Genomic DNA, 25,976 nt, shown 5'->3' with positions numbered 1-25,976 from the left:
GGCCCCCATTTCATCCAAACAGCAGGAAAACACTCCAAAAATCCCATTTTCATCAAATGGACTCCACGACACCCCAAACTGAGGTTTTATGTGCCCAAAAGCCTTGGGATCTTTTTATTGGGTTTGGGGAGTGGGTGAGGTGTTGTGTGCCTCAGTTTCCCCAGCCATAGCAGGATCCAGAGGATGCTCCCAAGAACCAAACATGCCTTAAACACATCCGGGTGGGGGATCCCCATTTCCTCCAAACAGTGGGAGAACACCCCAAAAATCCCATTTTAAATAAATCACTGTTACTCCACGATATATAAATTGAGGTTTTATGTGCTCAAAAAATCCTGGGATGTTTTTATTTGGTTTGGGGAGGAGATGAGGTGTTGTGTGCCTCAGTTTCCCCAGCCATAACAGGATCCAGAGGATGCTCCCAAAAACCAAACCTGCCTTAAGCACATCCTAGTGAGGGATCCCCATTTCCTCCAAACAGCAGGAAAACACTCCCAAAATCCCATTTTAATCAAATGGACATTACTCCACGGCACCCCAAATCGAGGTTTTATGTACCCAAAAAACCTTGGGATCTTTTTATTGGGTTTGGGGAGTGGGTGAGGAGTTGTTTGCCTCAGTTTCCCCAACCATAGCAGGATCCAGAGGATGCTCCCTATAACCAAATGTGCCTTTAACACATCCAGGTGGGGATTTCCTCCACACAGTGGGAGAACATCCCAAAAATCCCATTTTAATTAAATCCCTGTTGCTCCGCAACACCTCAAATTGAGGTTTTATGACCCAAAAACCTTGGGGTCTTTCTTAGTTTTGGAGAGGGGTAAGGAGCTGTGTGCCTCAGTTTCCCCCACCATAGCAGGATCCAGAGGATGCCCCCTATAACCAAACGTGCTTTAAACACGTCCAGGTGTGGGCACCCCATTTCCTCCAAACAGCAGGAAAACACTCCAAAAATCCCATTTTAATCAAATGGACATTACCCCACAGCCTCTCAAATTGAGGTTTTATGTCTCCAAAAACATCTTGGGATCTTTTTATTGGGTTTGGGGAGGGGGTGAGGGGTTGTGTGCCTCAGTTTCCGCTGCCATAGCAGGATGCAGAGGATGCTCCCAACTAATGCTCCAAATGTGCCTTAAACACATCCAGAAGGGGCATCCCCATTTCCTCCAAACAGCAGGAAAACACTCAAAAAAATCCCATTTTAAGCTCCATGACACCTCAAATTGAGGTAACATGTCCCCAAAAAGCCTTGGGGTCTTTTCATTGGGTTTGGGGAGAGGGTGAGGTGTTGTGTGCCTCAGTTTCCCCAGCCACAGCAGGATGCAGAGGATGCTCCCTATAACCAAATGTGCCTTAAACACATCCAGGTGGGGCATCCCCATTTCATCCAAACAGTGGGAGAACACCTGAAAAATCCCACTTTAAGTACATCACTGTTACTTCAACACACCTCAAATTGAGATTTTATGACCCAAAAGCCTTGGGGTCTTTTTATTGGGTTTGGGGAGGGGGTGAGAGGTTGCATGCCTCAGTTTCCCCTGCCATAGCAAGATGCAGAGGATGCTCCCAACTAATGCTCCAAATGTGCCTTAAAACACATCCAGAAAGGGCATCCCCATTTCCTCCAAATAGCAGGAAAACACTCAATTTTAAGCTCCATGACACCTCAAATTGAGGTTTTATGCGCTCAAAAAAATCTTGGGATCTTTCTATTGGGTTTGGGGAGGGGGTGAGGAGCTGCGTGCCTCAGTTTCCCCTGCCCAGCGGGATCCCCGGGGATGCTCCGGGGGGATGCAGCGCTGCATTGGCGGCTGTGGCGGAGGGCTTGGGGTGCGGGCACAGGGTGACAGAGGGGTGTCCCCCGTGGGGTGGCGGTGGCTGCTGTCGCTTTAAAGGGGCAGCCGCGGCCCCAGCTGATGCGGCGGCTCCAATCAGCGGCCCCGGGGCTCTTGGCAGCCGGAGCCGCCGCCGCTCCGCATTCCTCCGGCTTCCCAAAAGGGGCGAACATGGCGATGGGCAGGATGAGGTGAAGAGGAGGAGGAAAAACATAAAAATTAAATTAAAAAAAAAAAAAGAAAGAAAGGAAAAGAGATAAGATATAAAGCAGGGGGAGAGGAAAATGATGAAAAGGGAAATATAGGGGGAAAAAAAGGAAAAGAGGGACGGGGATGCAAGCAGCGCTGGCGCGGTGATTTCCTCCCCCCCCTCCTCTCCTCCTCCTCTTCCAAAAGGCAAAAAAAAAAAAGGAAAAAAAAGCAGAAATAAGGCGGCCAAAAAAAAAAGAAAAACAGGAAAAAAAGCCACCAAACCAGCAACCCACCCAACCCACCAATTCCTTGTTTTTTTCATGGAGAGCACAAACCCCAGGCCAGCGGAGGAGGACCGGGACTCCTCAGCGCGGAGACCTTTGCATCAAAATGGTAGAGCCTGAACCCCCCCCCTTTCCACCCGCCCCCCCTTCTCCCTTTTCTCCTCGCTTTTATTTCCCCCCTCTCCCTTCCCCTTCCTTCCTCCGTCGTTTCCTCGCTCTGCCGGGGCTTTGCCGACTTCCCAAAGGCCTCGAAACTTGCCCAAATCCCGGCCAGGGCGGCGGAGGTGCATGAGGGAGGTGGGGGGGCTGCATGGGCGATGCTGCATCCAGGCCTGAGGGGGAAACGGGAGGGGGCCGTGGATTATTTTTTATTTTATTTTTTTGTGGGGTTGGGGGGTATAAAAAGCACAGCCCGGCCGGGTTTGGGCCCGGTGCTGCTCTGCTGGGGGGGTTGCATGAGGGTCCCCCCTCCTGCAAGGCGAGGACGGGCTGGGTTTGGTGGAAATGGCATCAAAAACGCGCCCCCCTCCACCATCACCAGCACCTTTGGGGTGCTTTAGAGGGGGATGGGGGTGCGGAAGGGCCGTGAGGAGGGGTCTGAGCCCTCCCTTGGGAAGAGCCCAGCCCGGCTCGGGGGTCCCTGGCAGGATCTGGGGGGACTCGCACACTTTTGGAGCCCCCCAGGCCGGAGGATCCGCTGTGAGGGAGGGGGGTGCGCAGGAGCTGCCGCTTCCTCGGCCATTCCCATTCCCCGGATGACTCCATCCTTTTGCCAATTCCTGCCCGCCTCCTTCCCCCCCCTTTTTCCATGGCTGGTTCCCGTCCTGGGCCCCCTTTTCCCGGCGGGTCTGGGGGGTTTTGGGCGCTCCGCAACATCCCGGAGGAGCAAAGCTGCAGGGAGGGCGCAGCATCCCCCCCACCTCTGAAAAAGCGATTTTCCAGCGCTCCTCTTTAAAATAACAATAATAATAATAATAACACCAGAGCTGGGGCTCTCGCCTGCAGCAGTGACCTATTTTATCGGCCGGTGGAGTTTTTTTGGGGGGGGTTTAGTTGGAGTTGCGGAGGGCAGGCCCGAGCTGGGAAAGATCCACATGAAATCCCCCTGGGATGTGCTCCCGGTGCCTCCCCCATCCCAAAAAGTGCGGGATTGTGTTTGCCCCAGTGCTGACTCCGTGCCCGTCCTGACGCCCCGGGAAGCGTCCGAGTGGAATTTTGGAAAGGGCAAGAAAGTGCAAGCTCGGAAAAATGAGGAAACGATGGTAGATGGGATGGTGGGATGGGGCTCGGCACCCCAGGACTGCGGGGGTTTAATTAATGCTGGGGTTAAAGTGGTCGGGAGTGGGTTTGGGTTCACGCTGGGCAGTCACACTCGGCCTGTGCAATGAAATCCCGTCTGAATCCTGCGCCTGCATCCCTTGCCAGAGGAGATGCTGAGGGCTCAGGGGGACACTCCGGGGTGTTTTGGGGAGCCTTTCGTGCCCTGAGGTGGAGCTGGAGACACCCAGAGCCCACCCCAGCAAGGAAGACGGGGAAAAGTTGGGAATTCAGCCTTCCTTCCACACCCTACCTCGGCAAGAACCAGAGGAAGATTTGCTTTACAAAGCAAAATTCCTCCTTGGAAAGACACGAAAGGGATTTATTATATATATTTTTTTTAATTTTATTTTTTCCTCTGGATCTGTGGTGAAATCTCTCTGGGTGCAAACATTCTGCCTCCAAGTGCAGAGTTTCCCTGAGGATGCTCAGCCCCGCTCCGGGGGCTTTTCCCGGGGTGGCCGCAGGGTCCCCTTTGCCACCTGGGCTTGGAATGACGGCGGAGCTTTGTTCTCCCCGGGAGGAATTAACGGAGCGTTCGCTTATCAGCAGGCGAGATAAACGGCCCCGTGCTCGTGTCTCTCGGGTCTGGAGCAGAGACATTGCCACCCCCTCCACAAAAATAACCCGCTGCCGCCTTTGGAGATGGATCCTTTGGAAAAGACAGGGGGAAAAACGGGAGGTTGCTTGCCCGAGAGTTGATGAAATATTGGTTCTTTTTAAGATGCAGATTTTTCTGCTTGTGGAAAAATAAGGGAAAAAAAAAACCAAACAACCCAAACCTTTTGCGGTTGAACTGAATGTGTCAAAACATCAGAGGGTCTTTGAAGGTTTTGGGGGGAAATGCTGATTTTCCTGTTCTCCCTCCTGGAGGAGAAAACTGAGGACTCTCCCATGCTGCTGCATTTAAGCCTTTGTAGAGGGGACCTGGTGGTGGCCCTGACAAAGTGACTCTGCGGGAGAAGAGCAAGGGATGAAGTTTTTAATTTGCTGCCATGTTTGCCTGGCCCCAAAAATGTGGATATGTAGATCCTCCATGTGGTTTGCATGCTAGATGTCATCCTAGATGTCATCCTAGATGTCCCCTGGCATTCCGTGGGTCCCTGTAGAACTGGAGGAGTGGATGTTGGTGGGCAGGATGAGCTCTCTGCCTCCTGCCCCTAATTTTCCCTTATTCCTAAGGGAAATGGCTTGTGTTGTTGGGATGGTTTGTGCAGGGCAGGGGTGGCCCCATTGGGTTTCCTGCATGGGGACACACCTGGGGACTTGTCCCCGTGTTCTCTGGAGCTGCTGTCCCCTCTGCAGCCAACTCAGTGTTCATCCACCTCTCCTGATGGTGAAAACTGGGATGCCTTTGGATATGGGGAAAGACTGGCCATGGTGGTGCAGATGTCATGGGTAGAAGACTTAATTACAACAAACTGTCGTTTTTTATTATTATTTTTATGATTACATCTTTTGCCTGGAGCCAGGGCTGCTGACACCCTGTCTGAGTTAAAGCTCTGCTCCCCAAGCTACAGGAAAAAGGGTGATAAAAATAAGGACAAAAATAATGCATTTCATAAAAATGTTAAAAGTGTTGGGCAGGAAGGATCTGGTGCATCCAGATCCTCGATCTGGGCAACTGGATCTGAAGGAAGATGGTGCATGGCAGAGAAGTTGGGAGTAAGATGATCTTTAGGGTCCCATCCAGCCCAAACCATTCCATGGCTGGATTAGAGGAGCTTGGCTGGTGCTTCCCAAAGAGCCCTGGTCAAGGCTGGGTTAAGATGGATCTGGAGATGGCGACCATCCCTGGGGTCAGCCAGGGTTTGGAGAAATGCTCAGGGATGGAAAGTCCTGCCCAGCATCGTGGCTGAGACAGGTGCAGTCTTGGATCTCTCTGGCAAGTTTGTGGCTGGGTTAGGAAATGCTGTGGCTTTAGGCTTTACTGAGGGCTGAGTGTGGGACAAACCCTGGAGATGTCACATCCCACCATGCTGCTGATCCACCTGGAAGGTCGTGGTGGCTGCCCCAGGGATGGGCACTGGGCTGCCAGGCAGGGCATGCTGGAAACCTCATTCAGCAGTGCTTGGGAGGTGGCTCCATCCCTCCATCCATCCATCCATCCATCCATCCATCCATCCATCCATCCATCCATCCATCCATCCATCGACCCATCCATCCATCCATCTATCCATCCATCATCCCTCCCTCTGTCCCTCCATCCATCCTGCTGGTGATCCCAGCCCCTTCCTGCATCCCTGGCTGCACATGGCAGGGGGTGCCTTGGGGTTATGATGCCTTTGAGCTCTGCACAGGTGACATGGTGGCTGTCCTGCTGCACCCATCCCTTCTCCTGCACCCATCCCTGCTCCTGCACCCATCCTTGCTCCCAGCACTGAATTTGGGGTTCCTGTCAGCTCTGGGGGGCTCTGAGCACCGCCTTTCCTGTTGCATCCAGGCCCTCCCTCGGTGGCAGTGGCACTGGGGACATCCCTGGGCTCTCTGGGGTGATGTCCCCTCTGGAGCTGGCCCCTGGTGCAGCCGCTTGGCCGCCAGCCCGGCTGGGGAGGTCAGCCTTGGGTTTTGTCCTCGTTTCCTCCCTCAGCCTTCCCTCTGCTTGTTTTTCTCGGGCAGGAGAGGGAGGGGGACAGTGGCTTTGTGTGTGTGTGTGTGTGTGTGTGTGCATCCCCTGGGCTCTTCCACCCCAGCAGTGACTCTGGGCAGTCCTGCATCCCACAGATGGAGGGCAGCATCCCATCCCATCCCATCCCCGTGCCAGTGCAGCAGCTCAGGGACATCCCCATCAGCTGGGTGTCACTGGCTGTGCCCCCATGGCCTGGCTGTCCTGTCTGCCCTCAGCGTTTGCCAGGGCCATGCCAGCTCTGCTGGAATCCAGCAGCATCCCTTTGGGATTTAACCCCAGACCTGACTTTGCCTGGCTCTGGAATCACCTGCAGAGCTTTTGCTGGGTCTGACTGAGCCACACCTCCTTCAGCCCTGACCGAGGGGACAGGGACACTCAGAAGGGTGCTTCCATCCAGGGTTTGGTGCCTCTGCTCTCCTGGAGGGATTGGGATTTGTTCTGGCATGAAAATGATGCGGCGTTGCTGGAGCCTCTGTATTTTTGCAGCAGAGGCTGTGTCTGAGCAGGGGACAGTGCTCGGCTTCCCACGTGTTGGGATGGGCTCCCAGGGCTTGGCACTGCCCTCACTGTCACCCTGGTGGAACAGAGGGACAGTGTCCTCGATGCCATCACGGTGGTGGCATCCTCGAGGAGCAGCATCACCTCACTGGGACGATTTGGGGCTGGGGTGTGACAGTTGGGGTTGATCCATCCGTCCTTGGAAATGTCACAGTGGCTTTGCAGCTCTGTGTGCAAAAGGAAAGGAGAAAAGCACCCACAGCAGCTGATAGGGTTTAAAAAAATTTAAAAGTATGAGATTAAAAAAAAAAAAAGCACAAAGCCATTAACCCTCTGTGGGCTGTGCTGTTGGGAAGGCAGTGCCTGCTCCCAATGGATGAAGCTTTTGTGTTGCTCATCCCAGCTCATCCTGCTCCTCTCCCCACGCTGCTGGTGGCCATGGTGCTTCCAAAAACATCCCAAATGAACCTTTCCCCCTTTGCAAAGGTGTCCTCTTGGTTGCAGGGAGACGGGGATGGGGGAAGGAGCTGTCCCTGTTCTGTTGCACTGCTGGGCCTGGGGCTGCTACCAACTCCCTGGGAAAAGCATCCTTGAGCCAAAGCCTGTAAATGCTGGATATCATTAATAAAAAATTAGGAACAGCCAAAAGGGAGGGAAAAAAAAAAAAAGCCTGTGAAGCATCTGCCTGTCCCACAGCTGGACTGATGCTCTTCTTCACCCAGCAGAGGCTGGGAGGTGTTTTTTGGGCTGTCCAACACCCCAGGATGAGCCGGGCTTAGGGAGCATCGCTGAGCCCCTTCCCCTTGCCTGCTCTCTGTGCCTGCACATGGCTCTGCTTTGGGCACCCTTAAGCCTTTTAGACAGCACAGAAATAAAAATCATCGCTTGGGATGGTGTCAGCAGCATCCCTGGGGGCTCCGGAGCGGGCCGGGCACATCCCGGCGGGCAGGATGCCGGCGGTGGGCGCTCGCTCGGGGCCGTGCCGGCCGGCGCCTCGCCAGGCGGGGCTGTGGCCGGGCTATTGTTTTCCCTTCCTGCTTGTTTTTCCGGACAAGCCTCTCGTAATTAAATAAAAACACCCGTCGGAGGAGCGAGCAGACCCCACCCCCAGCACGGTCCCGTGCCGAGAGCACCCACGGAGAGCTCCCCGGGGAGGGAGGGGACAGCAGAGCTGTCAAGGTAGGCGACAGGAGAGGGACAGGAGCTTTGGGATGTGGTGTATCCCTCTGCCAGCTTGTCAGGCACGGCTCTGCTCCAGGAATGGGTGGCTGGGCAGTGGGATGTGCTCGGTCCATGCAGTGCTGCTCGTTCTGGGCTGGTGTATCCTGGTTTGGGGAGCTGTGGGAAAACACATCATTTTGAAAAAAAGTCTTCTGGTAGCCTCAAAACTAGGGAGAAAAGGCTGAAGGTTTCATGCAGGGGTCTGGGGACAGGAGAGGGACAGGAGCTTTGGGATGTGGTTTATCCCTCTGCCAGCTTCCCAGGCACAGCTCTGCTCCAGGAATGGGTGTGCATGGTCCAGGCAGCGCTGCTCGTTCTGGGCTGGTGTAATTTTGAAACAAAAAATATCTTCTGGTGGCCTCAAAACTAGGGAGAAAAGACTGAGGGTTTCATGCAAGGGGTCTGGTGATAGGAGGGGGACAGGAGTTTTGGGATGTGGTTTATTCTTCTGCCACCGTGCCCCAGGAATGGGTGGTTGGGCAGTGGGATGTGCTCGGTCCATGCAGTGCTGCTCGTTCTGGGCTGGTGTATCCTGGTTTGGGGAGCTTTTTTTTTTGAAAAAAAATTTCCTGATGGCCTCAAAACTAGGGAGAGAAGGCTGAAGGTTTCATGCAAGGGTCTGGAAGGCAGAGGGCAGGTTGTAGGAGGGCGGGGATTAAAACCGAAAGCGCGAATATTTGGGGTTTGTAACGATGCCCCTTTGTGTCGTCCAAAATTTTTACAGTTTTTTAATCTGTAAAAATGGGGGTTTAATGTTATTTCTTAATGTTATTTCTTTCTTCAGCAAAAGTCAAGTTTTGACATTAAATAGTTCCAGCCCAGCTCTTTTGTCCTGAAGTTCAGCAATGTCCAAATTGAGAAGAGGGCATGGGGAACTTCTTTTTTTTTTCTTGAGGAGGAAGTGCTGACATTGTATTTAGCTCCTTATTAAAGCACTTTTCTTTAATGCAATTTAATACTGAAGGTCAACTATGAATGCTTTGGTGGTTGGAAATGATACAGAAAAGCAGATTGCTTTTTTTTTTTTTTTTTTTTTTTTTTTTTTTTTTTTTTTTTTTACATCTTGAGGGTGAAAAATTTAAAGAAATCCCCAAATTTTGTGCTGAATGGAAAGTGGTTCACAGGCAGCTGGTCTTGTCACCACTTAAATGTGAATTTTATGCCCTAAGACCCCTTGTCCTTGTGCTTATGTGGGAAGGAATTACTCATGGTCCTCGATGCTGTGGTGATGAGGGTGCTAGAAATGAACAAATAATTAATTAAATAAAGAAGAGGCTGGTGAAGGTCAGAGATGATCTTCTTGGGGGACTGAGGATTTGAGTATTTAAATATATCCAGAATGGCCCAACCTTCTGATCCTTTGGGGAGGTTTAGAGCTGTAGGAACATTTAGGGATCTCATTCTCAATAGCTGCTGAGAGAAAGTGCTTTTTGTCGTAGTACATTGATTTAAATCCAGCAGCAAACACTTTCAGGGCGGGTGGGCAGGTGTTGGTGGGGCTGTTTAGGGAAACTGAGGCACGTAGCAGGATGCAGGTGGAAATGGAGCTTGGCCTCCCCCTCCTTTGGTGGGATTTTTGGTGGTTTGGCTGGAGAGATGCTGCCCTGCCCCAGTGAGCCCCAGCATCTCCTTCCACCACCATTCCTTACTCACCCTTTCCTTCCATCCTTTCCCTTCGGGGCTCCTCCACCCCCCATCCCTCACCCCAAGCATCCTCCCCATCCTCTGGCCGTCCTCTTGCCCCAGGGGCTGTTTTGGGACGGGACTTTGGCAGCACCACGTGAAAACTCTCTTAAAATAGAGCTGGAGGGCAGCGTCAGGGCGGGGAGGGCTGGCTGGAGGCGCCGCCGGCCCCTCGGGCTGCGGAACTCACGGCCACGCTGCTTTCTAATAATTTTTCGGGGTGTTTTTCTGCACTGATGATGGCAGAACCTTGCTTTGAGGTTGGTAGCGTGTGGTGGGGCCAGTTTTAGGGTTCACCCTGGTTTAGTGCATCCAGTGAGCTGCCCAGGTGTGCAGCAGGGGATGGAGATGGGATGTGGACAGAGCCAGAGGGGCAGAGTGGTGGTGGTGGAAAAGAGCGAAACTCGTGATTCTTTTCCTTTTTTTTTTTTTTCTTCAATATGTATTTTTAATATAAGAAATATTACAAGTGATATACATTTCAAATATTTGCGTTTTCCCAGAGGAAGAGCCCTGGATTTAACCCTGCCATTAATCCCCATTAGTCAGGCTGCTCCGCTCCGCTGGAGCCGCAGGGACAGGAGCTGCCGGAGGGGCATTTTGGGGCAAGTCGGGGTCTTTTTGGGGATCTCACCCCGGCAGGCGCCTCTCGTCTCGGCCGGGGCTCTGGCTGCGGGGCAAGCTCACGAAAAGCATCTGAGAGCAATAAAGAGCAAAAGGCTCCCGCTGACAAGCCCGGGCTGAAGTCACCGGCGGGACGCGGCCAAGACACGCATTGTCCTCGCCGCTGCTGGGACTGATTAGAGCCGCCTGGCAAGGAGCGCCGCTGGGTGAGGGATCAGCCCCCTCTGCCAAAAATCCTCCATCCAGAGGGCAAAAAAAGCCGCCTTTTGTTTTCCAGGCTGGGAGATGCCGCCCCACAGACCCGTTTTCCTCTATTTTGCACCCATTCCTTGGTGGCTGTGCCCCAAGCTCGGGGTATCCTAAATGAGATGGATCCCCGGAGATAAAAACTGAGTTTAGGGTTATTTTTTTCAATAGAGAACCTGGCAAACAGCAAACTGCTCTGCTGAATTCCTGCTGTCTCTTCAGTTTTTGATATTTATTACAGCCTTATTATTTTCTACGTGTCTTGGAGGTGGGGGGGGGGGGCTGAACCATCCAAGATCTCATCAAAATGTTCTTGGCAGTCGTGAGAGGCTCAGGAAATGGTGAAGGTGGATGGATGTTCCAGCTGGGTTATGCAGCATTTTGTAACAAGTACATATATAAAGAATGTTCGTGTATTTATATATTTATGTGTTTTTATATATAAGTAGTTTAACTATATATAAGCATGAATGTATTGGAATATTGGAATATTAAATATTGGAAATATTAAATATATATATATATAAAAAATTATAAAAAAGTATATAAAAATATGTAAACACCCAATCCTTTTACTACCTCTTTGCCATGCTCCAGGCTGCAGAGCCAAGAATTTGGAGCAGAACTGGTTTTTCCATGTTTTCTCTGGGTGCCAGCACTTGCTAGGATTCTCCGGGGCTATCAGGACCATGCAAAACTTGAGATCCCTATTGGTTGGATGGGTTGGTTGTGGAGCAGACATCCAATGAAAATGAAAAAATTTGGCAGGGAAGGGAAAGAGGTTTTTTGCTTGTTGGGAAAACAGAGAAGAAAACACCCTTTTTTATTATTTAAACATTTTTGTCTGTGTGTCCTTTTGCCTTTGGCTCACCAGAAGAAAAAAAAAAAAAAGACAAACAGAACATGTCTTGCTGGAATTTGTGTGTTAATCAAAAGCTGCCATTTGTTCCAGAAAAAATGGGAGTTGAAAATCTCTTTTTGGGGCAGGAGGTGCAGGATAAACCTGGCAGGTTGAACCCTCCCTCTCTGCCACTGTTCTGCACCATGTCCTTGGTCACATCCTACAAAGGTCATGAAAAAGGGTTGTTATGGGGTCTGGGTGTGTCCCACCTTCTTTTAATGCAGGATGCAGGATTTAGGGTGTGGGATTTCCCTTGGATTTGGGATGGAGCAGGCAGACTCATCCTGGGGCTCAGGTATGACCAGGAGAGGGGATGAACACCAGGGATGCTCTGGACCATGTGAAATACATGGGAGTTGGATTAAATACCCAGAAAACTCAGCCTGGGGAGGGTTGGCAGCACAGCGTTCCCCAGCCTGGGGGTGCTGCTCCCTGATTTGAATTTTTCCAGGTAGTGCCTTTCCCCAGGCAATGGAAAATGAGCATTAAGAAGTGCATAAATCATGCCAATGGATCCAGCTGTGAGTGAGCTGCTGTCGTGAGCGAGAGCACGCGGTGTAATTCAGCAATATCAGAGGATATTGGGCTTTGTGCTGTTGTCTGCAGAAACAGGGAGCTATAAAATCCTAATTTCTTTTTATTTAGGGGGTGGTTACATCTCAGCAGGTGCCTAAAATTGGCTTCCTGTTTGGGGCAAATACCCACCTGGATCTCCATCTGGTTCAAGAGGTCAAGGCATCCCCTCTCCTGTGTGACATCTCTGAGTGAGTGTGGACACCTGAGCCTGCCTTTGGACCTCCTGGGTGGCCATGGTGCTTCCTACACACCTTGAAGGGATATCAGTGGGTGCTAGTGTGGCCCTGACCTGCCCTTTCACTGGGGCTTCTCCTCCTTGGTTGAGTCTCCTGGACTCAAGCAGGTGGTGGAGCTTCCTGGTTGGTGTCTTCAAGCTGGGCCTGGTGGTGGAGCTTTGTGGTGTTCCTAAGCTGAGGTTGGTGGAGCATTTTGGTTGACATGTCTAAGCTGGGGCTGGTGATGGGAGTTTCTTGGTTGCTATCTCCAAATTGGGGTTGGTGATGGAGTTTCTTGGCTGCTATCTCCAAACTGAGGTTGGTGATGGAGTGTTTTGGTTGGTATCTCCAAACTGAGGTTAGTGATGGTGTGCTTTGGTTGGTATCTCCAAACTGGGATTGGTGATGGAGTTTCTTGGCTGGTATCTCCAAACTGAGGTTAGTGATGGAGTGCTTTTGTTGGTATCTCCAAACTGAGGGTGGTGATGGAGTGTTTTAGTTACTATCTCCAAACTGAGGGTGGTGATGGAGTGTTTTGGCTGGTATCTCCAAACTGGCGTTGGTGATGGAGTGTTTTGGCTGGTATCTCCAAGCTGGGGCTGGTGGTAGAACTCCATGGTGAGTACCTCCAAGCTGGGGTAGGTGACAGAATGTTTTGGTTGGCACCTCCAAGCTGAGGCTGGCAGTAGAGCTTCTCAGGTGACATCTCTGACTTGGCATGATGGCATGGCCAGAAGGGTGTTTTTTTGGGGGGGGAAAAGAGCCCTGAATGATTTTATTTCTTTCCTCCCCCAGCTGATAGTCGAAAAAACGACTGACTACCCTTCGGCTGAGTACTCCCTGGTGGAGGATGTAGCCCTCCACTTCACGTGTTTGATGGACAGACTGAACGAGCAGCGCCTCTTTCAGCCGGACCTGTGCGACGTGGACATCGTGCTGGTGCAGCACAAGAGCATCTTCCCGGCGCACAAGGGGGTCCTGGCAGCCTACAGCCAGTTCTTCCACTCCCTCTTCACCCAGAACAAGCAGCTGCAGCGCGTGGAGCTCTCTCTGGAGGCCCTCACCTCGCAGGGCCTCCAGCAGATCCTCAACTTCATCTACACCTCCAAGCTGCTCGTCAACTCCTGCAATGTGCAGGACGTGCTGAACGCGGCCGCCGTGCTGCAGATGAACAACATCGCGTCCTCCTGCCAGGACCTGCTGGACACGCGCTCGCTCAGCCTGGCCACCGACATGGCCCTGCCCGCCGAGGGCTGCGCCGGACCCCCTCCCTACTACTGCGAGATCAAGCAGGAGGTGGACGCCCCCCACCCCAAAATCTACGCCCGGGAGGGCAACGACCCCTTCTCGGTGCGCGTGGAGGACGGGACGGGCAGCGGGACGCTCCCCCCCGGCCCGGCCAAGCAGTACTACAAGGAGGAGAAGGATGGAGGTCCTGGTGCTGTCTGTAAGATGGAGGGTGAGGAGTCTGAGGAGGACCTGGACAGCCAGGGCTCCTACAACAGGGAGCAGATCATCGTGGAGGTGAACCTCAACAACCAGACCCTCAACGTCTCCAAGGGCACGGAGGGGAAGGCGGCTGCCAGCGAGGCGGCCGTGATGGGGCGGCCGGACGGGGATGGGCGCGACACGGAGGAGGACGGGGAGGAGGAGAATGAGGAAGGGGAGGAGGAGGAGGAAGAGGAGGAGGATGCGGAGGTGGGGGAGGAGGAGGAGGAGGAGCGCAGCGAGGAGGAAGATCTGGAGGAGACGACGGAAGAAGAGGATGATGATGATGAGGATGCCTCAGAGATGAAAAGGGAAAAGAGCGGGCAGCCCCGCAGGGGCAGCCGGGCATCCAAAGCCACTAAACCTGCCATGGCAACCAGGTCCCAGGAGATGGCCAAGGTGGAAGAGGAGGAGGAGGAGGAAGAAGAAGGCCAGAGGGGAAGGAAGAGGAAGAAAGAACAAGATGGCTTGGGCCAGAAGGTGAAGCTGGAGGAGAAGCAGCATTATCCGTGCAAGAAGTGTCCGCGGATCTTCAACAACCGCTGGTACCTGGAGAAGCACATGAACGTCACCCACAGCCGCATGCAGATCTGCGACAAGTGCGGGAAGCGCTTCCTGCTGGAGAGCGAGCTCCTGCTGCACCACCAGACCGACTGTGAGAAGAACATCCAGGTGAGCATGGCTCCATCCAGGGCATGGATCCCACCAGGTGAACATCCCACCAACGGGAAATGCCTTACCCCAAGGTGGAGCGTCCCACTAGAGATGGATGTCCCACCAAGGGGGGAATACCCCTCCAGAGTGGGTGGGTGTGCCATCAAGGTGGGGACATCCCACCAAAGGAGAAGAATCCCACCACTGTGGGACATCCCAGTGAGGGAAGGGCATCCCAAGCACCGTGGAGGTCATTCCATCCAGTTACACCATGGGATGGGCTCGTGCTCAGATAATATTGATGTTGCAGTTAGCACATGTGTAGTGGTTTTGGTTGTTAATTTGAGATTTTGAGAGTTTCAGAATTTTGAGAATTTGAGATATGAGATTTTTCTCTATATGCAAAACCAGCACAACATGGCAGTTGGGAGGGAACCTTCCTTCACCCATGACTTGTATTCAGACTCAGGAGGGTCCCACAGTCACCTGCAATTAGAGGATTTGTGCCACAGGGCTGTGGCTTCCCATTGACTGCCTGGGTGGAAGCACAGAGTTAATTTTTGAGGAGTAATTTTTCTTTTGAGTTTATTCAGTTAATCTGGATAAAACACTGCGAGCCCTTGATGGAGACACACTCCAGCATTCCCACCCAGACTGAACCCATTTTAGCTTAATTTGAAGATTTGCTGACAGGAGTTAAAATGGTTTTAATCTGCCTTTTGTGCTTTTTTTGTGTGCATTAGCAAATTTCTGAGTGCATTTGACATCCACACATGGCTTGGGCTTGGTGTGGCCTTCCCCTGTGCTAATGAGATCCTGTGTAACAAATTGACTTTGTTAAATCAGTGCAGTTTTGAGGGGATAGGGAGGCACCCAATCAGAGCAGTAAACACGTGTGTTCCTGAAGATCCCTCCAAATTCCCATCTCCTAATTCCTGATGAGCTGTTTTACAGGATGCTGCTGCTAATAATTACAAATATTATATAATATACAAATACAAATATTACATTAATATACAAATATTATATATTACAATTTATGGACAGCTTCTCCCATCACCCTTCCCACCAGTGACCAGATTTTGAATGATCTCACAGCTCTCCTTGATGGAGGTAACACAACCCAAGTGCTACTGGAGCCCTTCAGTGATGAGACCCCAAATAAAACAGGGAATGAGGCAGATCTTGGCAAGCAGGGAACATGGGAGCAGGAACAGTCTTGTTTCATAGGTGAAGCAGTCACTGACCCTTTGGTGCATCTTCCTGACAAATCCACAGTTCTGAAGTTGCTTTTTTTGGATGCTTTTTCCCAGAATGGATGAGTGTAGTTCCAATAGCTGCGCAGTGGTGGCTATTTCAGGGCCTAACAAAAAAAGAGTTAAAAAGGAATTTTACCAGAATGTTTATTCAGCTTCATCTGCTTTCCAGGTGGATAACATGGGGCTGTCACCACATTGCTTGGTTTTTGTTTTGCCCTCTCCTTTTTATCCCTTTTCCAAATCATTTTGGAATAGGATGAACCAGAACTGCCTGTATAGTGACCTCCTTCTGCAAAAAAAGGGATCATTGTCTGTCACCTAATTAAGCATTTTTAATTTTACAAATAGCCAAATCCACTCCATTTGCTCTTATAATATTTAATAACTTTATCAACATCCCATGGAATTATGTCTGGGTGGAAAAGGAATTTTTTTCAACACTCTGCCGATAAGAGTTTTTATTTCTTGTGTTTTAATCAGATCCATGAAGAGACTATCCACCTTTTCTCAGTTTGATCTGCTGCTTTCTTTCCCTGTTTTGTCACCAAATTTCACCCATAAAGCTTTAGGATGTAAGAACCATCCTGCTCCCTGTGTTCATCCCCCATCTCCATAATGTGCATCCTACCTCTACCACCTGAAAAGTGATTCATCCTTTGCTTTATTGAGTTGTCCCTCAAACTCTTTTTATTGCCAGCTTCAGTATGGTTTTCCTTTTAACCTACAAGAATTCATATCCCCATTTTTCCCCCTCATTTGGACATTGCTTCCTTATTTTTTGAGTGATGATTTTCAGCAGTGAGTGAGGACACAGAGCTCAGTCCTCCAGGGTGTTTGCCCCGCAGCCCTTGGGGTTTTTCTACCTCTGCTGCTTTCCCTCTACCTTTCATTTTGAAATTCCTCTGTCTCTTTCATTTTAAGTAGAGAAAATGGATATTGATGTGTCTTTGATATCAGGCTCTAGTCCTGAATTTGCCCTGAAATATCCCTTAAGACAGAGATAAAGCTGTTCTGATCCATGGAAATGCATACTTGGGAACAGTAGGACTTGGAGAACTGCTAATGTTGATATTTGAGCATGGCAAGATAAAGATGAGGAGGCTTGGGAATAGCTCTGTGACCCTAATTTTCCCTTTGGGGCACCTAAATATAAATATATTTGGAGAAATACAGTGACTTCACAGCATAATGATGTGTTTTCAGTGGTATCCCAGCAAAATTTGGTTGAAGCCCATCAAGAAGCATCTGTTCCTCTGGGAAGGAGGAGAAGTGGAGAAATCCCTGCCCAGGTTCACTGGTACAATTCAGCCACATTGTTGCAAGATGCCTTCAAGGCATGAATAATTTTCTAAACAAGTCCGCAAGGAGAGAAGAGGTGGTTTTATCCCTGTTGACCAAGAGGAACATGAGCCATGGAAAGGTGAAGGGGAAGGAGCTGACCCTTGGCTCCTGGCATGGTATCCTTGGTGGATATCTCTCTCCAGTGTTTTCCTGGGCACTGAACTGGTCTCATGTGCCTCCAAGAGGTCTCACATAGAAGCTGGACCTTTTCCTGGGAACTTCCAGAGGAGCACTGAACTTGTTGGAGCTGAAGTGATTCTCTACCTTAACTTTTTCGGGAAGACTTTGCATGTCACGTTGTTCTCCTTGTGCTGATGGACTGGTGGTTTGGGTCTATTTTGGTCCTTTTGGATATCATGGAATCACAGATCTGCTTGGAAAATAAATTTAGTGGTGAAGTATCCATTATATCTGCTGAAGACTGAAGTTGTACTGCCCCAGATAGGGATTCTCCTTATTTTCATATTTTTTGCAAATTTCCAATGCACAGAGGGTCAGGATATTTTATGTAAGATCTTCATTTAGGAATAAAATTCCCAGCTGAGAATAGGGCATGAGCTGTTGCTTATCCAAATCCTGATACAGCCATTGATGAAAATTCCACTACCTTCCCTGGAAGGTCATTGCCCCTTGCTCATTTTCATAGAAATATGAAATTTGGAGGTTTTGAAGCGACAAGGTCTATATCAGACTTGCTGGTAGTTATGATTTTTGATATCAGCTGTAGCTTTCACCATGATGTTCCCTTTCCATGGACGAAGCTGCTTCCCTGACTGTCTCCTGTGTCCTTGCAGTGTGTGACGTGTGGGAAGGGGTTCAAGAAGCTCTGGTCTCTCCACGAGCACAACAAGATTGTCCATGGCTATGCAGAGAAGAAGTTCTCCTGCGAGATCTGCGAGAAGAAGTTCTACACCATGGCCCACGTGCGCAAACACATGGTTGGTGAGTGTGGGAGGCGCCACGGGGAGATCTTGCTGGGGGTCCATCAGTTTGGCAATGAAAGGTGTTTTCTGTTGCTGTCATGTTTGCTTACTCTTGGGTGAGCTTTCTCACATCCCTGTCTTGAAATTTGGCCTGATATTCAATGCTGAACCAATGTCTGCTCAGTGCTGGGGAATCCCATTTATTTAATTGATCAGAAGTGATCAGAGGAAGGTTTGAAGTGTAAAAGGACCAGACCATACCAGTGCTGGGCTTTGAAAAGCAAATTCCATACGACAACAGTGGTTGGGTCCCTGGGCCTTGGAGCCACCAAAGAGATCCAAAAGAATGGGGGTTTGGAAGGGAAACGCTTGAAACGTCGCTCCCATTTATCTTCCAGAGGTTCTTTGGGTTTGCTGGGGTTGGCATGGGGAGCCAGAGCTGGGGTGTGGGGAGATGGATGGTGGAGGTGTGTGGAGGCTGCTGACCTGCCCCTATCCCCACCAGCACACACCAAGGACATGCCCTTCACCTGTGAGACCTGCGGGAAGTCCTTCAAGCGCAGCATGTCCCTCAAGGTCCACTCGCTCCAGCACTCCGGGGAAAAGCCTTTCAAATGTGAGGTAAGGCAGAAACACTGATCTGGGGAGAGATCTTCCACTCCCTGGGGCTTCCACTGTGCTGTGTGACAGTGCAGCTGTAGGGATGATCCCACACTTTTCCAAACTTTGCATCACCTCCTGGTTTGAGAGTCCCACCACCTTCATGATGAAACTTGTCCAATGCCAGGATCTGTCCCCGAGTGCCTGGACTTTGCACCCACCCAGCCTGCAAACCTGGCTGGGTATGTCCCAAAAACCTGTTTTGGGGGGGTTTCTTGGGGGAAAAAAACAGGATTTCCTTGCTGCTGATGATTTGAGGGGAATGGGGGGATATTTTGGGTGCTTATCGAGAACTCCTCACCCCTGCAGAACTGCAACGAGCGCTTCCAGTACAAGTACCAGCTGCGCTCCCACATGAGCATCCACATCGGCCACAAGCAGTTCATGTGCCAGTGGTGTGGCAAGGACTTCAACATGAAGCAGTACTTTGATGAGCACATGAAGACGCACACGGGTGAGACCTGCCCCTTGCCTGGCCCCTAATCCCTGCAGTCAGGCTCTCCCTGAAAGGAGTGATGGGATGGGGGCAACATCTTAGGGTGGGTGGCAGGATGGGGTTTTGGGAAGCACTGATAAGGCCCCAGTCAATTTATTCAAGGAGACTTTTGGAAGGGCTTACAATGGTTCATGATCTCTGAGCTGGACACACAGGAGAAATGCCAACAAGATCTTCTCAAGGGGTCAAAACAACTCAAAGGTTTGCTGGCAAACTTGAGAAAAATCAGGGAGCTTTCGCAAAAGGTTTAGTACAGCATTCAACCAACATAAAACACTTCTCACAGCATTAAACTTGGCCCATTCAACTTAGCAAACTTTAAATACATTCAATGTTGAGCTACTCAAAATATTCCAAGGAGAGAGAATTAGAAGAAGAAGAAAGAGAAGGACAGAAAAGATACAGAAAAGCACATATAGGTAGTTGGTAGCACAGGGTACCAACTCCTGGGTTCAGACAGAACTTCCAAGAAAAAGGTAGGGTCTAGATGAATGTGATGGCCTTGTGTTTGGCTTTAAATACCCCTTGCTCCTCAAGGGGTATTTGGTTCCCCCCTTTCTCCCACATGGGACTTCTGATCATTTGGCCCTCAGGAATTGGATTAGGGGAGAATGGAGCATTGCCTCCCCGTGTGCCACGATTGACAGACACTGCCAGGCTGGGATACAGGCCCTGGGGCTGGGATGTGGGGCTGTTCACTGCCTCACCAGGGCAAGGCACGCGCATGCACCCCAAAATACCTCGAGACATCAAATCTCCCCAGTCTCTGACACTCACCCTAACCAGCAGCTTCTCTCCCTCTCCTCCCACGCTCAGGGGAGAAGCCCTACATCTGTGAGATCTGCGGGAAGAGCTTCACCAGCCGCCCCAACATGAAGCGGCACCGCCGGACCCACACCGGGGAGAAGCCGTACCCCTGCGACGTCTGCGGCCAGCGCTTCCGCTTCTCCAACATGCTCAAGGCCCACAAGGAGAAATGTTTCCGCGTCACCAACCCCCTGGCTTCGGACACAGCCGTGCCCCAGCCCGCCACCAGCCCGGCTCCGCTGCCCCCCGGCCCCGGCGTCTCCCCCCTGCCCCTGCCGCTGCTCCATCCTCTTCCACAGACCCTCCCTCCTCCTCCTCACCTACCGCCACCCCCTCCCCTGTTTCCCGCGGGGAGGATAAATTCAAACAACAATTAGGTGCCCTCCCCTCACCCCCCCCGGCCATGCGCCTGCACGGACTGCTCTGCCCTTCGGGAACGCCTTTCCCCCGGGGAGCCAAGGCTTTGCTTGCTCTCTACCCCCCCTTCCTCCTCGTTTTGGGGTTGTTTTGGGTTTTTATTCCTTTCTCTCACCTGTCATTCTCTGCAGAGAGGGGGAGCAGGAGGAAGCCTCCCCCTGAGGAATGTGGGTGTTGGGGGGGGAACTGCCATCCGTCCGTAAGGGTGTAGGTAAAAGGTGTCACTCTCAGTTTCATCTTCCCACACGCTGGCATCACCTTCCTGCTGGGATGCTGGTGAGGCTGGGAGGAGCAGGATATCCAGGCTTGAGCTTGCTGGCCGGTGCATCAATAATTCGAAGCCGAATTCTAGTTAGTGGTGCTTGAATCCCTGTACTGTAAAGCTGGTCTTTCAAGTCAGGCTCTTCACCCATGGGGTTGAAAGGTAGGCACCCCAGGGGAGCCCCCCACTGCCAGCCCCAGTGACCCGTGGCGAGCAGGTGTCCCCATTGGAAAGCCATTAGCATGCCCTCGTTAGCAGCCCTCAACACGTCTTCCTTCCCTACAGCAGGTTTTCCTCCTCCACAGGCAAAAGCACAAACACCCACCTTGCATCTCGGGGCATCTGCAACTCGCTGTTGGTTCAGTTCCGGGGTGCCCTAAGGGAGCTGGGTTCTGGTGTGCCCTTTCTGCTAATCCCAGCAGGAGCTGGGCTCCTGGGGATGCTCTGGAGCTGGGGAGCTGTTCCTGGGAGAGCTCAGGTACCTTTGGGACTGGCAGGAGGGGAGCCTGGGACAGAGGAGCAGGACGCTTCTGTTTCTCAGCAGAATCGGCCCAGAATAGTGCCTTAACAATCTGAACAAACCCCTGAGGGATGGGTGAGCTCCAGGTCAGTCCCACTGCAAGGTTCAGAGCTAAAGCAGGACCATGTTCAGCCTGGGGATGATGATGTCCCAGTCTCCAGTTTGTTGCCTGCTTTGCTCTCCCAAGCTTCACTTCTCCTTGTGGTGCTGGCATCCATTGCCCTGTCCTGGTCTGGGGGGACCAGAGGGGACCAGTGAGGGTTGTGGTTGTTTTGGTGATGCCCTGTGATGTTGATTAGTGCTTGTTGATGATTCACTTACAAATTATGTGTCTGACTTCATGCTGAGGAGGAGGAGAAGAGGAAGGCTTTGCTGTCACCTTTTTGTTGGGCACTGAGGTCCCAGCAGGGTCTCTCACTGCTGTGTTCTGCCCCAGGGTGCCATGCATTGTCCTGACCATGGCTGTGGGGTCCCTGCCTGGGGGAAGTGTCCTCTTTAGAGTCAGAGAGCACCCAGCCTGGGCAGAGAAGGGCTGGCAGGAGGTGGGGGGTGTTCCAGCTGATCCTGTGCTTCTAAAGCTGGTGTGGGTCAGGTCATGGAGGAGGTGGTGGAAGCACTGTTGGTAGGTAAAAAGGAAAGAGGTCACTGAGTGGGCTGCAGGAGCCTTTTCTCTTATGCAGCTTGTGCTGGGTGACAGCAGAGTGCTGGGGACAGGGAGCCACACCTAGCTCTGTGAAAATCTTTGGTGCTTTGTGTCCTGGACCAAATCAGCAAAGCACTTGGGCAGCATTGGGGCTGTGCCTGCAGAGATGGGAGGATTCAGACACATGCTCAGGGGCTTTGCTGACTGGGGACATGCAGGAGCCTGATGGGGACAGGACCAGGGAGCATCTGCTGTTCTCCTGAGTGCTCTTTGAGGTGTCTGGTGTCACCTCCTGCTGAGTGGTGCCCCACTGGTGCCCAGCATCATGGGAAAGCTGACTGATGTTAGCATTTTGGAGCTACAAAGTCCTTTTTATCTTTTGTGTTGGCTGGGATCCTGTGGATCCCCAGCATGGCTCTCAGTACCAGTGAGCTCACCCTCATCTCCATCTGCTCTGAGCACGAGGAGGTTTCTATGGCAGAGCTGCCTCACCTCATTGACCTTCTCAGGTGGGTTCCAAAGGCTTCTCTGCTGCCCCCTCCATGACCCTGGGACTCGTTGGGATGGCACAAAGCCTCACACACACCTGTGAGGGATGAGGGCTCTTGGGGCCATTGGCTGTCTGAAGGGACCATGACCCATACTGGAAGATTTTTGCTTTGGAGAAGCATTCAGTGAAATCCATGGAGGTGCTGGAGAGGTTCATGCTGTCTCCTCTGCTGCCTCCCAGATCCCATCCCCTTGGGCTTCCTTGTGCTTCTTTCCCCTCAATTTCAGCCTTGAGACAGGATGGGAGTGCTGTGCCCTTATTTTATGGTCTTCTGTGATGGAGCCCATCAGCTGATAGACTTCCCCCCATGTAAACATCCATGCCAACATTGTGTGCTCCCTTATTCCACTCACCTGGAGGTGGCTTTCCTGTTCCTGTCCCAGTTCATCCTCTCCCAGTGAGGACCTGCCCCCCTTGGACATCTCTGGGAGATGAGAGCACTTCCTTGAGGCTGGAAGCCCAGCAGAAAGCCCAGTGACTGATCCCAGCCACGTCCGATCCCCTTCGAGAGCCTGCTCCTAGAGCCACTTGGAGACGTCGAGATGTGACCATGCACACAGCACTTTGGAGAACCAGATCCCTGCTGCTCCCTCCCCTCTCCAAGGCCTGGGTAGTTCCCAGGAGTCCTGTGAGGCCTCCAAGCCCTTTTGTCTACACCCTGACTCAGCCCCAGTGTGTCTCCATGTCTGGTTTTCATTTGTGTACTAAGAGCTCAGACGAGTCGCTCCCACAGTGCCTCGTCCATCCCGGACCCGTCCCAGCCCGCGCTGTTGCACCCTTGGGGTTAGACAGAGCAGCAGGCAGGAGAGTTGGGTCCGTTGTTTTCAAGCTTTTTATGTTTTACTTTAATTTTTTTTAATTTTTTTTTTTTTTTTAACTCTTGCACCTTAATCTCTCACATCCCTTCTTTGACAGACCGCGAGGGTGGAGAGGGGCTCGATTTCGATTACGCGGTTCCTGAATTCGCCGTAGCGCAACGTTCAGCTGACAGCTCTTCCCACACACCCAAACCCCAGACCCGCCTGGGTCGGAATTATTTTTTTTTCCACCCTTCATTTGAACTTTGGGGAGGGAGGGAATCATGCTGGGGAGGGTCACTTTTGGTTTATATAATCCCAGGAGCCTGGTAGCACAGACCAGTTCGCCTCACGTATCTATGAGGCACGGCTGGCCCTTCGGACCACAGCCATAACCCTGGCGCGGTGGGAAGGCGATGGATGGATGGACAGATGGGTGGGAATGGCTGTGACAGTGCAATAGAGACGAGCATCCGCTGCTAGACAACTCCTCTGAGGTGACTCTTGGTTTGCCTGAAGTCAGGAGGGAAGGACAGACGGACAGACGCCCTTTGTTCACACGGACGGCCAGAGCTTCCCCACGCGCAGCCCTGCCTAGAGACACGGAACCACAACGGGAGTTGGGTTGGACTTACAAAGGAAGAAAATAATAAATTAAAAAAAAAAGGAGAAAAAAAAAAAAGGAATAAGAACAACCGCTGTAGCATGGAACTTGAAGGAAATGAATGAAACCCCCAAGCACTTGCCTCAAAACTAGTTTCTCATGCCTGGTGTTTGGCTCTGAATTATTTTACGGCATTCAGTATCAGTTGCCCAAACATGCCAAGATAAGAGTGTATTGGTGGCTCTACAAGTGTGAACAAACTAAACGAAGCACTTTATTCTGTATAGATTAAGGGAAGGCGGGGAGGGGAGGGGAAGCTTGGATGCTTTTCGGAAGCGTCTTAAGTAATGTTCTAGGAAATGTATTATTATTATTATTACCTTTTTTTTTTTTATGACCATGTGTAATCAATATATGTTTATCTTTAACTCCAAGTACAGCAGTTACTCTCTTTGGGATGGTGTGAGGAGGGGGAGGCTGAGATGGTTGGATTAGTCCATCCCCGTGGGGCCAACTGAGGCAAGTCATTGTCTACCGCAGGAACGGGCGAGTCTTGTTTCGTTGATGGTCCCATTGGCCAATGTCCAGGAGGTCCCAAGAGGTTCATCAAGGCCACCTCCCAGGGCACAGCTCCCAGTCAGACATCCCCATCCCAAGCCATCTTCTGCCTGGGGGTGCTGGGGCTGCTCTCTGTGCTGCCCACCAGCGCAACAAGTCACAGTAGGGAGGCTGGTTTGGGTTGTCCCTCGAGGCCAGGTCCTTGGCCATGCTTTGAAATCTGCTTTTGGCCTCTCACCAAGGCACGTTGGGGCTCACTGAGCTCTGAAATTGGTGAGAGGTCAGAACTGGGCCTTTCCACTGCGTTCTCCCAGTCTGGAAGTGTTATGACTGTTACCAAAGAGGTTGCAAGTGGAAGGACTGAATCAATAAACGATTTGTCTTTTATAAAAGAAAACCGAAAGCTCCACCACTTTCTTTTGTTACCTTAATTTTGCTTTATCTTTCCCCCCCTTTTTTTTTTTCTTTTCTTTTAAAAGGGTTTTTTTCAGGCAACTGTGTGAGCAGTCAGAGATGGGGAGGATGAGGAATTTGCTGCCACTGCTTCACATGTGCGGGCTCTGTGCTGGGTTTGGTGGGAGATGTGTGAATGTGTGTGAGACTCTTGTGGGGCCAACAAAAAAAGAGCTTTTCAGGGAAGGGTGATGAGTGGATAGAAGAAGGAATTCAGTGCTTACAGCCCTGGGGTAAGGACTGAGCACCTGATCCTACTGGCTCCATCAGGTCGGTGTGAACTCTCGAGCAGGGGCTCTCTGATCTCTGTTGGCAGAAGAGAAACCAAGGAGCACATCCAAAAGCACCCAGTGCCTTTATTAATTCAAAATTGAGCAGGGGGAACCTCACCAGTAATATCAGCATAGATATTGGGAAGACTGGGGAAGAAGAGATGGTTTTCCCTCACCCTTTGGATGCAGTCTTTGCCACTGTCATTATCTGCAGGGGGACCTGTGCCAGTGAAGCTGTTGCATCTGAGCCAGGAAAACACCAGGCAGCAGGGAAGAGTGATGTCTCTCTGAGCATTCCTGGTGGCATTTCTTATCTGTGATGGCCTTTAAACTGACCCAGCCTCTTGAAGATATGGAAGAACATCCCCAGGCCACACCTTCACTTGGTGATGTCCAACTCTGCCTCCTTCCTCGGACCAGCATGTGCTGAGATTTGCCTCTTGTTGTTCCAGCAGTGGGATATTTCAAGTTCTTCTGGATATTTTTATACAACAGCCATTTTTTTCTATTTTATAGTTTCCTGCCCTGTGCCAGTGGTGGCTTCTCCGCAGCTTTATAATGGATGTGAACCACACATGAGCACCAAACTCCAGTTTATTTGAAGCATCTTGAGCCTTTATCAGGGACTACATCACAACAGCTCATGGAAAGTCAGCAACATTCTCCTGCTGGCTTCAAAAAGCCCAGAATTCCTCCAGGAGAGCCAAGAAGTGTGGCAGGAAGTGAGTGGGGATCAAACCTCTATTAGGATCATCAACAACTTCCCAGCCTGCATTCAGCAAGAAGAGCTGAAGCAAAGGTCACAGAATCACAAAATCATTAAGGCTGGAAAATAACCTTCAAGATCACTGAGTCAGCCAGACCAGAGCACTGAGTGCAACTTCCACTCATTCCTTGAACAATTCCAGGGATGCTGTTGCTGGAGGCAGGAGGTGGGATCCTGACACTGTAATAAATTACTTTTTTAAATGGTTATTCTATGCAGGGATTATTTTTTTTTTAATATTTTTTCCTGAATTTTTCTCTTTTTTTTCTGCCAGAAGCTATTTGG

At 51.1% G+C, this 25,976-nt stretch overlaps 1 protein-coding gene across 1 annotated transcript; it reads left to right on the top strand.

Annotated features, from left to right (window-relative positions):
• The first annotated feature begins 1,925 nt into the window (after positions 1 to 1,925).
• ZBTB47 (zinc finger and BTB domain containing 47) lies at positions 1,926 to 24,597 on the top strand. The gene is made up of 6 exons (XM_077185203.1): positions 1,926 to 2,420; positions 13,017 to 14,381; positions 17,758 to 17,905; positions 18,392 to 18,507; positions 18,856 to 19,000; positions 19,859 to 24,597. Exons 1-6 carry the CDS (start codon positions 2,418 to 2,420, stop codon positions 20,224 to 20,226), a joined length of 2,145 nt encoding a protein of 714 aa, XP_077041318.1. The 5' UTR covers positions 1,926 to 2,417; the 3' UTR covers positions 20,227 to 24,597.
• Positions 24,598 to 25,976: the final 1,379 nt, after the last annotated feature.

The sequence above is a fragment of the Agelaius phoeniceus genome, chromosome 1 (genome assembly GCF_051311805.1).
Source record: "Agelaius phoeniceus isolate bAgePho1 chromosome 1, bAgePho1.hap1, whole genome shotgun sequence".
Lineage (NCBI taxonomy): Eukaryota > Metazoa > Chordata > Aves > Passeriformes > Icteridae > Agelaius > Agelaius phoeniceus.
Note: the sequence above shows the minus strand (reverse complement) of the source record. Positions and strands in the feature narration are given on the sequence as shown.